Source organism: Suricata suricatta, chromosome 8 (genome assembly GCF_006229205.1).
Source record: "Suricata suricatta isolate VVHF042 chromosome 8, meerkat_22Aug2017_6uvM2_HiC, whole genome shotgun sequence".
NCBI lineage: Eukaryota > Metazoa > Chordata > Mammalia > Carnivora > Herpestidae > Suricata > Suricata suricatta.
This window is the reverse complement of record NC_043707.1, coordinates 84383197-84396334: the sequence shown is the minus strand read 5'-3', so window position 1 is coordinate 84396334 and position 13138 is coordinate 84383197. Positions and strand designations below refer to the sequence as shown.

At 34.3% G+C, this 13138-nt stretch overlaps 1 protein-coding gene across 3 annotated transcripts in view; it reads right to left on the bottom strand.

The window, feature by feature from the left end:
- The window catches only part of NEGR1 (neuronal growth regulator 1), an 837537-nt gene that overhangs the window by 267696 nt on the left and 556703 nt on the right, over positions 1-13138 (bottom strand). For all 3 annotated transcript variants that reach the window (XM_029948828.1, XM_029948830.1, XM_029948829.1), the window contains exon 4: positions 7455-7586. In XM_029948828.1, coding sequence (XP_029804688.1) covers positions 7455-7586 — 132 coding nt within the window. The remainder of the gene's footprint in view (positions 1-7454; positions 7587-13138) is intronic.

Below are 13138 nucleotides of genomic sequence, written 5' to 3'. Positions count from 1 at the left end.
ATAAGAGATCACTCATAGACCCTTAACACTAAAACTCCTTTCAATAGTAAGATAAAAGTATGGGAGAATACATTTAAGTTAAATTGGGAAGCATACTTATTAAGTAAAACTAGCCTCATTAAGTAAAAATAGCCTTAGCACACTAATCATTAATTGAAATGTATGTCTAAGATTTAAAACAAAGGACTAATTATGCCTCCTTCAATAGAAGAAATCATGTATTCCTTAAGTGCATGTTTAATAACACAATTTTACTTCAATCGAGGAATTATATAAAACACAAAATTAAATATGAACTTTTTATGCCATGGAAGTCTCTAGATAAAAAGAAGAGGTTTAATTCTTAGATTTTTATGTTGTTCTACTGAAGAGAAATATTTTATGTAAAAATATGTGTTTTTTTGAAAAAAGATAAAATAAAAATATGTTTTCTGGGTGATTATCCATATGTTTCTAACAGTTAATGTTTGATATTTATATAGATTTTTCCTCCAAATTTCTTAGCTCCTCATATTTCTTTTAGCTGGAATTGTTATCATTTTAACCTTTTATTTTGCCCTTGCCATGACAAAACAGAAATTATCAAAGTAAACTCCACAGATGTAGGAAGTGAAAATATTTAAATAAATTTCTTAATATTAATATATATATATATATCTTAATAGTTCCATCACCTAAAGTTATTCTTTGATAGTGAAGCTGGATCTATGTCAATCTATGAAAATTCATGAACTACTATCTAATGAGGCCTTGCCTTCTTCCTTCTTAGGTACCCACCCTCTTTTATATTTTCTTTGATGGTCTCCAGCTCACTGCAGCCAACAGATCAAGCAGTGCCTTGTCCCTGATTCCTATGGTATTAAGCAAATGTCGCTACTTCTGTGTAAGACTCCTCTTTTACTGGTTTTCTTTTTAAAAAAGTATGTCAAATTTAATGTTATCTGCAGATTCCTTCAGGGTCAAGTCCTTTTGGAAGCCTTCCATGATACCCTTGGGTTGTGTTTGGTGCCTTTATGATAACCTTGTATAGTACTTAATGATTAGTTTATCAAAGCACTTGCCACACTATTGTAACTATGTGTCTCTCGTCTTTTCTGCTTTCCTTGAAGACCAGTGTACCAGGCCTTAAAACCTTGATAAGTGTCATGGTAAGCCACAAGTAAATACGTAAATAAATACATAGATAAAATGCAGATTTATTTAAGTGCCTCATTATTACTCTAGAAATGGCATATAAAATAGTACTTTATTTAACAGACAACAATATGCATTTTTATCCTCTGAATTATTTCAGATAAATGCTAATTGGCTTATAATAAAACATAAAGTACAGGACAGTAGCCTAAATCATAAGCAATGTGAAAGCTGAAGTAAATGTAAAGTAAAGGTAAGGACATAAAATGGAGCCAGAAATTAAAGCTACTGTGATAACTATGAATTCAAATAACACTCATTTTTCTTCTGGTCCCACAATAGTACCTTATCCATTCCAACTCTGAATTCTGGGATTATCTCTTTATTTGAGGTGATATCTACGTGTCCATCAGCTGCAATTTTTTATAGTCTTAAATCCGAGATGTCTGCCTAATTTCCAAGGTTTTGTTGAAAACTTATGAATACACTAAGAAAACTGGCCATTTCCCAAGAAAGCCTCCTCCTCCTCCTTCTTCTCCCCAGTGGCTCCTCATTTCAAGCTTTGATACAATTGTACTAAGTTATACTAATTGGTACATTCTTTTCCACATGTTTAGAGCTAGTTATATTGGAAGATAAAGTGCATATTTGCATAAATGAATATGTATAAGATGCAAAATAATGCACAAATATGTGCCTATGATTTATTGGATGAAAACTTACTGCATAGTACACCCAAAAATATCTTTACTGTTTGACCATAGGAATAATACTCAATTCTATTTTACTAGAAATTGTGTGTGCAAAATAATATCTGATACCAGATAAAGTAATCAATATAAATGACTATCATGAGCGAAAATTGAAATGATGTCCAGGCCTCTTTTTACCTAAATCTGGCTGACTCTATATTTTTTTCTGGTTAATTAATACCTCCTTTGTTCATGTTTGTTTTGTTCTTGAAAATGAAGTAACTAAATATATTAATCTCCTCAAACCTCAATATTCTTATCTGTACAAACAAATGGAATTCTTATTTTCTCTTTTTGGGTGAGAGCACTATATAAATGTCAGATTATCTTTATTAAATCCATCTGAACACTTTGGTTAAAAAATGGTATTGGAAGTAAATTCCTCAACATACTATTTACTTATTGTCTTGGGAGAAAAACAATGTAATTTTTTGCCACAAATATAATATTTTTTTCTTTCGTCTAGTAGAATGATTCACTGGGAAAGCATTAATCACTTTAATTCATTCCATTAATGACGATTTTCTGGAGTCCCTCCTATGGACCAGATGCTGTTGTATGTGATAAGAACACATCATTTTACAAAGGAAAGGACAATCCCTACTGCATAGAGCTTACATTCTATGGTAAGGAAAGAGAGAGAGAGAGAGCGAGATTTTTTCAATTGCCTACAGTAAGCCAGATACCATAAATATATATCACCTCATTTAATCTTTACCCAAACCCTGGTAATTATATATTACTGCCCTAAGCTACATAATTGGAAATTTAGACTCAGAGGTAAATTGATTTCCTAGGATCTGAAATCTCAGTGAAGTATATGACAGACATTCACAAAGTAATATCTGAGTATAAGGGCCACATTTTCAAAACAGTTACTACTAACTGAAAGAATACACATAAATAATGTTTGTAGAACAAACAGCTTCTGTTGCAAGATCAGAGAACCCTACCCTTTTTATGGATGGTTTTCATTTTGAAGGGTTAGGTTTTTTGGGCTTTCCTGATTCTACTATCTGGGATTCTGCTTCTCCACAGAGACCTACCTTACTTTATAGTCTATTATACTTTCTAAATTTTCCAGTTTCTAGATTTAGCTTGCAATGAGTCAACATTCCTAATTTTCTAGACTCTGGTCTCTGTTTCTGTTTCTGTTTCTCCCAATACATTGGATCTATGAGCTTTCTGGAACTCATTCATTCTTCCATTTTCAAATCAACAGTAAAAATTATTGGATTAGAATCTTCTAGGCTACTTCCAGGGATGGACTACAGATGCAGTTAAAACAGAGAATCTGTCCCACTCTGATCCGCTAGCTCCCTCTGGCTTAGCTAATCAACTGGTTTAAAATTTTTCTTATTTTGTGTGTATGTATTTTAATCTCTCAAGGCCTGGTTATAAGGGTCACAATTCCTTATTATTAATTAGTACTTTTTTCAACTTGAGAAGAAATATGTACACATACTTACATATGTATGTATGTAGATGTATATAAATATGTATATATATATATGCACACACATGAAAAAATTATATATAGATAAATTTATGTCACTTATAAAAAATAAAAGAACATACAGATAAAGACAAGGAGAATAATTACCTGCAAAATCTCCCTACCTAGAAACAAGCTTGTATAGAATCTTAATATCCGACAAATTTCTTCCTATCTATAGTAGAGTTTCAGCAAATAATTCAAAATTCACTGATTTATTCAATCAACCAACTAGTCCAATCTATAAGTTAACTTTGCTAATCATTTCACTATATTAGTGTTCAATTAAATCGAACAGAAGCCCACATCAAAGTGCTATAGGTACAAAGTATGTGAAGTGTGGCAAATACATTACTTATTGTATGTGTGTGATATATGTACTATGATAAATACAGTGACATACATATAGTAACATATGTATATATTTGTATATATGTATATGGCAAACATTTTAGATAAATGGTAAAATATTAAACATTTCTAACCTGAAGAGAACCTAAATCTCTTTCTCAAGTTAACTTACCACATAACTGAATCTAGCAGAGTTTATGAAAATTTATTATATTTCATCTTGAACCCCATTTGGGAAAAGGGACAAAGTTTCTCTTCAAATTATAACTCACAAAGCTACTGAAATTCTATATGCACATCATATTGATTAATAACAGTGAAAAGAAGTGCTGCCTTCAGCCTGGCACGATTCTATCTTCAGGGAATCTCCAGGTTATCAGGAGATGTGCAGTTTCGTGCTGGTAACTTAGACCACTGTGCTCAATTTGGGGATTTGACAAACTAAAGTTTATTCAGTAGGCTTTGGCTAATTTCCTTTGGGAAATCAGCTCAGTAAAATCCATAGATAGTGCTCAATTTTTGACTTTAAAAGGGGCAAATTCACAAAATTAACGCTTTCCAAACCTCTTCATAATCAGAAACATATGTAGGCATATGCTTACACACTTACATGACTTAGAAATTGCTGGTATATGTATGACATAACTATTCCAAAATAGTCAAACTTTAGGTCTTCACTAGAAGTCTGAACACAACTCATCTTTTACATAAAATATTGGTCCCACAGATGTAAATTGAATTGATCAATCAGTACTAAGCACAATTCTTCATGGCACATTTAGCTATCAAAGATATAATTTAGAAAGGAACAGAAGACAAAACTGATTAAAAAATTTTTTTTAATGTTTATTTATTTTTGAGGCAGAGAGAGACAGAGTGTGAGCAGGAGAGGGGCAGAGAGAGAAAGGGAGACACAGAATCTGAAGCAGGCTCCAGGCTCTGAGCTGTCAGCACAGAGCCCAACTTGGGGCTCAAACCCACCAACTGTGATATCATGACCTGAGCCAAAGTCGGATGCTTAACTGACTGAGCCACCCAGGCACCCCTAAAATTGACTGTTTAAAATCATTAAAAAGTCCTTTGGGGCCCATTTTTAAAAAAGATATGAGCTATGTTAATATTATGTTGGTACCAATATTTCCATTTATGACTGTACTTTAATGGAAATAATTCTTTAAAAAATAGTCTGTAGTTACAATTTAAAAAGCACCTCCTTGACTTTTCTTTCTACTTTCTTTTCCTTCCTGTTTTCCTTCTCATATTAAATTAAAGTTGATCAACAAAGTCTTTTTTTTTTTCCTACCTATTCTTCATTGTCTGCACCCTCCAAACCCACCAAAGCATCCTTTTTGGCTAATGGAATATCTCTAGGCTCTGCTTCAAACTTTCTTGCTCCTGTCCCGTGTTGAAAAACAATCCTCCATCCGTTACTTGAGTTTCTGCATATCTTGGAAGCAGACAATGAATGCTTTTGTTCTTGACTGTCTTTTCAAGAATGTTTGTATAGTGAACAATCTTGAAAGACAGAAGTAGTTCTCCCTACGGAGCAAACAGCAGGTCTGTTTACAGCTCAGTATAATAAAGATAATTTCTCCCTCTGCAGCAAAGGGCAGAGGTTTGCTTGCTGCCGTTGTAAAAAGAAAATTCAAGTTTCCTAAGATCAGGGAGCTTAAGCTATGACATCAACCCATTACATGTATAGGTGTTACCTGGCCCTCATTGTACTTCCCTGTAGTAACTGGATCATGGGGAGGTAATTCAAAAAATGATAATACTCCGGCTACTGCTATTACTGTGAGTAATAAACTGCCCTTTGTTTTCTGCCAGCATCCATGAAACTGTGGCAGATTTTTCACAGTTCTTGACATCTTGTTTTCCAGTTTCTGTCCTTCTGCTTTCTAAGTAGGTTCTCTTCTTCACCCAGATCCTTTAGATGATGACTCATTTGGTTGGTGTATCTCTATTTAAAGTCAGTTTCTCTCTGCATGCCTATATCCTTAGTTAACCTTTCTGTCTAAGGTTCCTACTTCTCTAGGAAAAAAGAGGATCCAATTTAATGATAAGTGAAAATGAATTAAAGGCAGAGGGATAAAAAGGATGAAAGAGAAAGTGTGAATGCAAAGGAAAGTGTGGGTTATACCTGGACTATGGGCCCAAGAGAACCCATACAACAGCTGGATTTTCAATTCTACCCCCATCTGAGACATCACTGTAGAGACTGATTAGGTCTGCAGGCTGGAGGGGCTGCATTACTGGGTGGGTGCCTTGCTTATTTGACAGTTTGACTCTACCTTTCATTTCTTAGTGTTCACTGCTAAAAATATTAATTCTTTATCTCTTTTTCCAACCCTCCAACAATAAAATCACTGGACTCATATTCAGATAAATACAGTTAGTGATAAAATAATCAAGAATTTTAACTTGCCTATTATGCCTTATTCAGAGAGTGTCAGAGAGATGAGCAATAGCGCTAAATGTAGAAATTTACTAAATGTACATTTCCAGGTCATGTATCCCACAGATTTTGATTCAGTTGAGTTGATGTGGGCCTCCCAATTTTTAATTTTTAGTGAGTTTTTGGGTGAATCTGCTGAAGTTTTTCTACAGAACATTTATGGGTAACTCTGCCCCAGACACTGCCTCTTGATCGGGTATTATGCACATTTTCTGAATCTCAAAGAGATAGTTCAACTCCAAATATATAGATTAGTCACTGACAAATGTTAGTTCATGGCTGTGATTTGCACTGGCAGACATTCACCTGCCAGGTGTGTTTTGATAGTTATTTTTTGGCCCATTAAATTGAAAGATTCATATTAATGTGAAAAAAATCTGCCTAAAGTGCTTTAGATTATATTTGGAATGATTCCTTCTTTTAGTGAGGTATACATTATTAGTAATGGCTATATAAAGAAAGGTGTATACATGGAATGAAAAATAAAAGGGAGCTGTAGCTTATAAACACCTTTGGTAAATACTATTGTCCCTAAAGTATTTTATTTGAATAAGTTAAACAATGAAAATTTTTGAAAGACTAAGGCACTATTTTTGAAAGGTAGTCTATTTCGGCTATTACTATTGAGATCATAAGATATAAAACAGTATGTTAGTGAAAAATATCTTACATCAACGTTTGAGGTGCATTTAGAGAGGGTGTAACATGGCATCGGTAGTTCCGCAGGTATTTCTTAATATTCTAACTTCCTAATAATGATACTCATGGGAACATTCTTTATTCACTTTCTCAATATTTTCCAAACTAAACAGAATTAAATGACCCACATAATCGAAATATCACAGCATCAGCTCTTCTCTTTGAGTACAGAGCAACATAATTTCCATTGGGTTTGTTTGGGAGGTTCATGCTTGAACTCAATCAGAATACACCCAGGTGCAACTCATGAGAAAGAAGAAAATGCCATACGTCTGTAATACTCTAGATATAAAGATACCAAACTTTACAATGCTTGGGACTACAGTAATATTGGAAATGTTTCATCTGTATATCAAACTGAATTATCATGGGATTACTTGGGACAGCTAATGTTACATAAAACAGTTTGGTCAATCTTCTAATCTTCAGGCACACGTTTTCACTGTCTATAGGTGGTCTTTATCAGTAATAGCACCTCTTAAAAAACAGCAACATAAATTTCAGACAGTGTATTTCAGATATTTATCTTTTCTTGAAAGTTATGCTGATAAAAGATGACAGGACTTACAGTTTACGACAACTTTTACTTTCTTCACGTCTGGGAATGACACATCATTTTCCGCACTGCATTCATATTCTCCAGCCTGGTCCCTTGTAATTCCATAAATGTCCAAATATTGTCCATTTTCAAATGGTTTTGCTACAAGAAAAAATAAGTGCAGCATGTTTAATTATAGCCGCCTGAGGCTTCATTCAAATAAAATAACAATCTCATGTCTTCCTATTAGATACTGCTGACAAAACAGTCCCAAATGAAGCTAGGGAATTAAACCCTTTGTTCTTCTATGTTCAGAGGAAAAGTCAGAGAAAAAAGCAGAACTGAACAAGGGATACTATAACAACTGTTTCCCCAGAACAGGATATACATGTGTTCTTTTTAATTGATTGTGGTCTCCTAACCTCGTCACACATCAAATAGAGCTCTGCACACTTCTGTAATTGAGTTCAACAACCTTCTAGCAGTGTAGATGAAATTCACTAATATGGCTTGGTACATATTGACTTTTTTATACAGTATAAGCTAGCAACTTGACACTTAACCTAACTAAATGTTGCTTTTCTTTTGGGAAAATTTCATACTCAGTCTCAAGGTTTCAAGTCAGATGGCTTGGTAAGAGTATAATGATACCTTAAACCATTGCCACATTACAGTTTCACCAATTTATTCAGTTTTTACAAAAAGCACACTGCATATGCTATATATAACTAATGTGATCAACCTCAGAAACAAGAGAGGATCCTTTTTTTAAATTTTTTTAATGTTTTATTTTATTTTTGAGAGAGAGAGAGAGAGAGAGAGAGAGAGAGAGACAGCACAAGCAGGGAAGGGTCAGAGAGAGAGAGAGGGAGACACAGAATCTGAAGACAGGCTCCAGGCTCATGAGCTGTCAGCAAAGAGCCTGTCGTGGGTCTCGAACCCACGGACCAGACCGTGAGATCATGACCTGAGCCAAAGTCAGACGCTCAACCGACTGAGCCACCCGGATGCCCCAAGATATGATTCTTAAACTAAGAGTTAGGTGGTTATAAAGACTAAATTATCTTTATTTTTAATATTCTAGGAAAAACATTCTTTTCTGATTAAAAATAGCTCGAGTAAAAATATAAAAACATAATCATAAATAAAAAATATCCGCAGATGAATAAAATTTGAAAAAAAAGACTCCTTTCTGAAATAATTTTTATTTATTTGGAAGCAGAGACTCCTCAGGCAGGAAGGATCCTGACTATCAGAGACACAGCAGAGGAAGAATGACATGTGAATTTCCAGAGTGGGGGCTCTTCTCCCTCCTTACACAGGTCTTCAAAAACCACATTTCAATGCAGACCAAAGAGAATTGGAAAATGACACAATGATTCCATTAAATGGTCTGTTTTCAAAAGTCAACCTTATTTTTGTTTCCATCTTACACCCTTACCAAAACTACTATAAAGCTGTAGATGTTAGAAAGCTAGTAAGAAGATTCAGTTTCATATGAATAAAGTGTTATGAAGTTTAGGTATGGTGTTCCAAATCTAACATTTATGTCAATTAACAAAAAAAAGTTTTTCCTGTGGGCTCCCTTCTCTGGGCCTATATCAGTCACTACACTGCATGCCCTCAGGTGACTATGACTTTGTTAACTTAAACCTGGAGTGTTTAGAATATATATGATTAAGTAATTTCTCCATTTATCTGGCTGACCCTAAGCTGTACAGAGGGAAGAGTTATACTTCTAAAATCATAGTTGGCTGATATGCTATTTCAGGTACACAGAGGTGAGCTTACAAAAGCAGCAATTATCTTCAAATCCATATTCTTAGAACCTGATTTTATAAGTAATTTTTAGCTCAATCTCATGCCCTTATATGACTCTATCCACTAATATAATATTTTCTATTGCTTCCTTTTTATCTTATTTTCACTCTTACAATGAAGATAATCTAGATTTAAATGTGTCTATAAAAACTATTGAGGTATAGGGAGGATAAAATCCTTATTCATATTCAAGAGTTTTTAAAGTATAATTTGAATTATAAAGTAAGTGATAGTAAATAAAAGTTAAAGTATGTGTAAATTGATATATTATACCATAATTAAATAACCTAGTTGGCCAGTAAAAACTGAAGTCAATCATGTATAAAAATGTAAAAAAAATTGTGAAGCTTTTTAAAAACAAATTTATTAGGGTCTCACTTATTTTCAATATTAAAATGTTACATGAATATTCCTATTTCACATCTACTGAATGTTCATCCTGGAGACACATATTTACAGTCACTGGTCTAAAGATAGCATTGAAAGATGGCTTTCAACTTGAATTTCTGCAAGGGATCACAGGCTGCGATAGGTCCTTATAGCCTGTTGTCTCTTTAGACAGTTCATCTTCCTGCTGCCTGGATAATTTATCCTTCAACTTACCCTGATAACTTCTCATCTTTAAGGTTTCTGAATAAGCAACACTTCCTCACAGAAACCTTTCCTGATTTAGTCATTACTCAATCTAGTAGCTCCATGTTACATATGTTCAAAAATAAAACAAAAACTCCTGGGCTAATGTTATGTGGCAAATACATGCTTGCTATTTGCTTACTTAATTATTAGCACTTGTAAACTATCTTTTTGTTATACTATAAGTTCAGTGATATAAAAGACCAAATCTTTAAAAAATTTTTTAATGTTTTTTTTAATTTATTTTTGAGAGACAGAGACAGTGCGAACAGGGGAGGGTCAGAGAGAGAGGGAGACACAGAACCGGAAGCAGGCTCCAGGCTCTGAGCTAGCTGTCAGCACAAAGCTTGACGCGGGGCTCAAACCCATGAACCATGAGATCCTGACCTGAGCCGAAGCCGACGCTTAACTGACTGAACCACCCAGGCACCCCTAAAAGGCCAAATCTTATTCCATCTTTAATAGGGACTCTATGCACATTTGTTGACTATATCATTAATGAAAGGTAACATGATAGAAAGTCCAGATAATATAACATTTCATTTTTCTACCTTCTCAATGAGCAGATTAATTTTCTTATTCAAATATTCACCATGGCACCATAAATAAAAATATTTACCTCTTATTGATTCTTTATTATGTGTGCAGTACTATGATAAATGTTTTTAATTATGATTTCCTAGGTTAACCTTAGATACATGTTATCAGGTAGATTTTCTTCTATAGAATAAAACTCTATATGGTTAAAGACCATATGGTTAAATATTTTGTTAATGGACCCAGTGACAGATACGAAACTCAGAATTCCAAAATCTACATGCCTGATCTGTATCCCACTGAAATACTGCATTAGTTTTCTCATTTGTAAATGGTAATAATAAAAATGCTTATTATAAAGCACTCTCTGGATGCTAATTTAATTTTTGAATTATTAGTTTTCCTTGTATTCCTTTTCCATAGTTGCCATAACGAAAGACCACAAATTTACCTGTTTAAACCCATATGTGTTTATTATTTTATAGTTCTGTAGATTATAAGTCCAGCAAAGATCTAGGGTAATTGGAATAAAGAATCTTCCAAAAATATTCATGTCATTAGCATTGGAGTCTGTGACTCTACTAGGTTTCATGGAAAAAGGGATTTTGCAAATGTGTTAAGTACTTTGAGATAAAGACACTATAATGGATGGCTAAGTCTAATCATATGAGTCTCTAAGTGCAGCAGGTGGAAGGGTGAGTCAGTGAGATGTGAAAGTGAAACATGAGGCAAGGAAAGCTGTGTCCTCTGGAAACTGGGAATGGCTCTCAGCTGACAGCAAAAAATTGATTCCCTAAGAGCTTAAAACAAACAAACAAAAAAAAAAACAAAGAACACAGCCTGTTAATACTTTGCTTTTACTCCAGTGAGATCCAGATTTATGAACTATAGAAGTATAAGATAAAAGTGTTTTAAGCCACTAATTTTGTAGTGATCTGTTATATCAACAATATAAAGCTGAAAAAGGGTCTCCTTGGACTAAAATCAAAATGTCAGAAGTGCAGGATTCCTTTCTGGGGGTTCATTTGCTCATTCAGGTTGTTGAAAAATTAAGTTTCTTGCTCATAGTACTGAGATCCTCATTTTCTTGGTGGAGGGTCATTCCCAGCTTTGAGAAATCCCTTCATTCCCTGGCTCATAGGCCCTTCATCTTCTATGTCAGCCTATGGTGGGTCAAGTCTTCTTCCACTTTGAATGTCCACTGCTTCTTCTCCAATTGCATCTCTCTGAACAACTCTTCTGCCTTCCTCTTCTATTTTTAAGGACTCCTGTGATTAAACTAAGTCCATCTGCCAAATCCAAGATAATCTTTTCATCCCTAGTTCTTAACTTCAATCACATCTGCAAAGTTTCTTTACTGTGTAAGATAATGTAGTCACAGTTTCCAGGAATTTGGACATGGACATCTCTGGGGAACTTTATTCCACCTACCACACTTCTTCATTAGACTCTGCAGTTATTTTGCACATACAAATTGTGATTTGCCTATAATTTCCAAAGACAGCCGGAAAAGAAAATGTATGGTTGAATTGATAAAGCTGCTGAGCTCATTAATACCTCTGAATAATATGAGTGGAGTTTAGAAAAATACATTTAATTAAGACATTCCTATGAATCAAATGATTTTCAGAACTGCAAATCCAACAGGTAATGTGACTCAAGGAAGTGTTGTTAGAGCACAAAAGTAGTGGGGTTTGAGTAAGCAATGAGAGGAGGTTATATGGGCAGATAGAATTGTGGGAGCCACCTACTGAGATGACTGCAACAGAGGTTTCAGAAACAAACAAAACCCCCCAGTAAATAAAAACTCAGCATTTTCACTTGTTTAGTTGCATATTTATGCATATTTCGTACCAGACAATACTAACGGAAAGTTCTGAAGTCAGCTCACAATAGTTTCCTTCCTTCTGGCCTGTCTTCTTTCCTTCCATTCAAATGACAATGACTGTGCCAAGATCACTGACCAGTTAACAAAAGAGTTTCCATTTCAAAGAGCTTATTGTTACCATGGAAACAAAAGGATAAGCAGCAATTTGAGTAAAGTAATAATAGTGAATATATTTGAAGTTAATATAGATGCTATGCTGTCATAATTGTGATGTGAAAGCTTCAAGAAAATGTTTGAAAAATTTTTGGTCAGGTGAGAGCATTAATGTAGTTGGGAGACCTTGTATGTCTTTGAAGGAATTTATTTGCCTTTTAATTTAAAGACTACTTGTAGTGCTACATGTAACAGTATAACAAATTTGAATATTTTAAAATATTAAAAAATATAACTCTGGAATTCTGCTCCCAGTTTCATTTAGGAACAAAAATCAGACCTACCTTCTTGTACAAACCACTAGAGAAATGAATAAAATACATAAAACACCTCTTTCCAGACACTGGACAACAGGTGGCAAAAGACTGTGATCCCTGAAGCAAACACAGTGAGCCCCACACTTGGTCTCCATAACTTTCTATCCAGAGGTAATTTTCAGACCCTAGGCTTAGAGAAGTGAAAAACCAGAGCCCAATAATATGGAGTTGAGTGAAAAAAGGACTGTGATTTCAGCAGGCCACAGGGGCTGGATCCAGTGGTACAGAGTTCTAAAGAGAAGGAACACAGGCAAAAACAAAGCAAAACAACAAAACTAGAGAAATCTACATGTTTCCTTGTCTTTACTGCAGACTAGGCTATATATGCATAGGGAAAAGTCTCAAAATGTTTGGGAAAAAAAAAA